Source organism: Carlito syrichta, unplaced genomic scaffold (assembly GCF_000164805.1).
Source record: "Carlito syrichta isolate Samal-C Ts95f unplaced genomic scaffold, Tarsius_syrichta-2.0.1 Scaffold309195, whole genome shotgun sequence".
NCBI lineage: Eukaryota > Metazoa > Chordata > Mammalia > Primates > Tarsiidae > Carlito > Carlito syrichta.
In genome coordinates, this window is record NW_007253291.1 from 589,185 (window position 1) to 592,620 (window position 3,436).

Below are 3,436 nucleotides of genomic sequence, written 5' to 3' on the forward strand. Positions count from 1 at the left end.
AAAAAAAAAAAAAGAAAAAAAAATTTAGACTTAGCCATTAAGCAGATCTATATTCAAATCTTGGTTCTGACATGTCTTCACTGTGTAACTCTGCAGTAGGCAATATAACTCTTCTGGACTCTCACCTCTAAGTGCCTTATCATAGGGTCATAATGAAGATAAAAGGAAATAACGTCTAGCACACAGTAAAGCACTCAACAAATGCTAGTCAAGAAAATAAAAAACAGAAGGAAGGCAAAAGGAAATAGGTACTAAACAAATGACTTATAGAAATTGGGAACCAAGACTCCTCTTAATCAATGGGGACTCCTGAATAAAACACTTTGGAGAACAGACTTTTAGGAAAAGGTCTGTGGTAGGTTGAAGTGAGCTGGAGGCTGGGAACACTCATAAGAATATGCTACTTGTCTGTTCCAAGCTCTCCAGTAGCTTCCCACCAGGACATAAAATCCAAACACCTAGTTAGGTTTAAAACCACCTACACAATAAGGGTCTGCCTATCTAACTGACATCCTGTCTTAGGTTTGGTACTTATTTTCTGTACTGGCTCACCATGCTTTGACTCCTGAAGTGCACCATGCTTATTCTGCAGTTTCTAACTGCAGTTTCCTCCACCTGAAATGCTTAGCACCCAAAGCTTTTGCACCTGGCTTCTTCTTGTTCAGACATCGCCTCAAATTACCATTTCTTCAGAGAAGTGGTCCCTACTCTCAGTCTAAAGGAGTACCCCAGTCAACTATCACATCACCATGTCTTCTCACAGGTCTTGTTTACTTATTTACCAGTTTAAGATCCACGCCCCCACTCCGAGAAGAATATACTAGAAAGTATGGACCTTCTGTGTCTTGTAAAAAGGCAGTATATAATAGGTGCTCAACACACGTTAATTTAACTGGAAAATGAATAGCTAAGAGGAAGGAGGGTTGAGTTACATCCCCAGAGATCAGAATGAGGCCTGAATAACAGGATGGGAGCCAACAGGGCAGTTAAAAAGCAGGTGGTACGAAAGGGCCAAGGAAGTTTCTGGTAGGATGCCTAAGTCAGGAGACTCGGGAGGGGCGGGAAGGGTGATGGGAGGGCCTGATGGGACGTCGACCGCGGGGACAGGAAGCCCCAGGAAACCAGGGATGTCGCAAAGCCTGGGAGGTGTTGGTGGGGAGCTGGAAGAAGCAGGCCCGGAGAAGTGGGGTCCGGGGTCTACCTTGTGCCTGCAGCATCCGCAGCGCGCGGCCGTAGAGTGCGGAGGCCTCAGCATACTGGCCGTTGCGGAAGCTCTGATTGCCGGCGGCGCGGAGATCCTCCACAGAGTCTGGGAGTTTGGGGGCCATCCCGGGGCCGGGCCGGCAAGTGGGGGGGCGCCTGCTTCCCCGGGAGTAGTGCGGTGTAGCGTTACCGCGGAGGCGCTGCCTGCAAGTACCCGGCCGCGGGGGGGCGGGGCCTGCGCGAACTGGAGGCCCTTCGCGCTCTGTCCTCTGCGCATGCTCAGTTCGGAACCTCTGTTCCGCTGGTGCGCCGGTTGGTTGCGGCTGCGCTGGGCACCCTGGGGTGCTGAAACTTGTTAGATGTCCCTGGAAGCGAGCTCCAGTACCCGGTCTCATGGAAATTACGTCCTAGTGCGGCCTCACAGACAGTTAACTCATGAGCAAGTAAAGACTAATTTCATCTGATTAGGGCTGTAAGGACGACAGAATAATACAACAGAAAGTGGACCACGTGGGGGCTATTTTAGATAAAGGGCGAGGGGAGACCTTTCTGAGCGTGGGATAATTGAGCTGAGATCTGAGAGGATCTAGGGAATGCTGCTCCAGACAGAGGAAAAGCAAGCGCAAAGCTCTGAAGCTAGAAAGTACCTGGCACCTGGTACTTAATGGATATCGATTTCATAAATAAATACACAGATAGATTGATGGTGTCGAAGTCAAATAAAATATAGAGACGACTCTAAATTTTAAATGTTTTATTTGTGAGTCAAAAATTGCAATTCCTGGCGTATACACAGACTAGGTGATCTTCAGAACGTTTGAGGAACAAAGGAAAGGTTGGAGGTTTTTAAAAAAGAAATGATACATACAGTTCATTAAGAAAGTTTATTTGCATTAGTAAAGTTTTGGGGAGCTAGTGGCAAGCTCTGATTAGTGAGTAAAACTATTCCCAGAGTTGCAGCAGGTTGTTTAAGTAGCTATTGGATAAAATTGGTTTTAGGTTACAGCCGGCAGTTTTCGCAGCCAGACTTGCAGAGGATTAGGCTTTGGAGCAATGTTACCTGCCCTGAGTGCTCCCTTCCCCACCTCCCACTTCTCAACTGTTTTAGTTGGGTATGACAAGAATGACCCAATTTGTAAGATCAACTTTCACAGTGGAAGTAGATCTTTCATGGAGGGTGACTTCAGTTTATCTCCAGCCTCATCTGATGCCATTCTGTCCCATTAATATCCATTTTAAAAAATCCAAAAAACTTTTCATTGCTACCTAACACACACACACATAACCTTTCTTTTGCCTCCTAGCCTTTGCTTATGTTACCCTCTTCTGGAATTCTTTTCTAAAACCCTTTATCCTGCCTTCTCCTGAATCAACGTGTAATATTCAACTCAAACATCTCAAAAGGCCTTTTCTGATTCCACATCACCCTTCACCATGTCACTCCTCAGTTCCCTGTTGGTCCCTAGATTTATCCCTAATTTAGCATTTATCACTGTTATTGTCATTTTATAGTTTTTCTCAAACACTGTGGGGTTTATAATGACAGGTCATCTTTATCTTTGCCTCTCCAAGACAAAATAGGGTCTGGAACCCAGCATGTACTTTATATTATTGACAAGAGACTTGGAATTTACGGTTATAATTATCTGTGTAAACCCTTAATCCTACTAGACTATAAGCTTTCTGAGGGTTAGGTGTCTGTTCCATCTGAATCCTTCCCCCACCCACCCTGGGCCCCACACAAGAGGAAAGAATGAACACTGATTGTGGCAGGAAACCAGGTGAGGCACATACTGTTGGTTGGCTACTCAATGGCTTCCATCTTTGCTTCCTGAAGTCTGATTTTTGCCTAGATTCTCCCAGGCTGAGACAATGATTCAGAATTGCTCTAAGTCAATTATAAAAATATCATTCTCTGACCTGGCATGGTGGCTCACGCCTGTAATCCCAGCACTTTAGGAGGCAGAGATGAGAGGATTACTAGAGCCCAGGGGTTTTGGACCAGCCTGGGCAACTAGGCCAGACCTCATCTCTACAATAAATTAAAAAAAAAATTTTTTTTTAAATGAGTCAGGCATAGTGGCAAATGCTTGTGGTTCTAGCTACTTGGAAGACTGAGGCAGAGGGATCTCCTGTGCCCAACAGGTCAAGGCTGCGGTGGCAGTGAAAGTACCACTGCACTACAGCCTAGGCAACAAAGTGAGACTTTGACAAAAAAAAAAAAAAAAAAAAA

At 45.4% G+C, this 3,436-nt stretch overlaps 1 protein-coding gene across 1 annotated transcript in view; it reads right to left on the reverse strand.

Moving 5' to 3' along the window:
• The window catches only part of TOMM34 (translocase of outer mitochondrial membrane 34), a 17,572-nt gene extending 16,122 nt beyond the window's left edge, over nt 1-1,450 (reverse strand). The window contains exon 1 of the mRNA XM_008066913.1: nt 1,202-1,450. Coding sequence (XP_008065104.1) covers nt 1,202-1,328 — 127 coding nt within the window. The 5' untranslated portion in view covers nt 1,329-1,450. The remainder of the gene's footprint in view (nt 1-1,201) is intronic.
• Nucleotides 1,451-3,436: the final 1,986 nt, after the last annotated feature.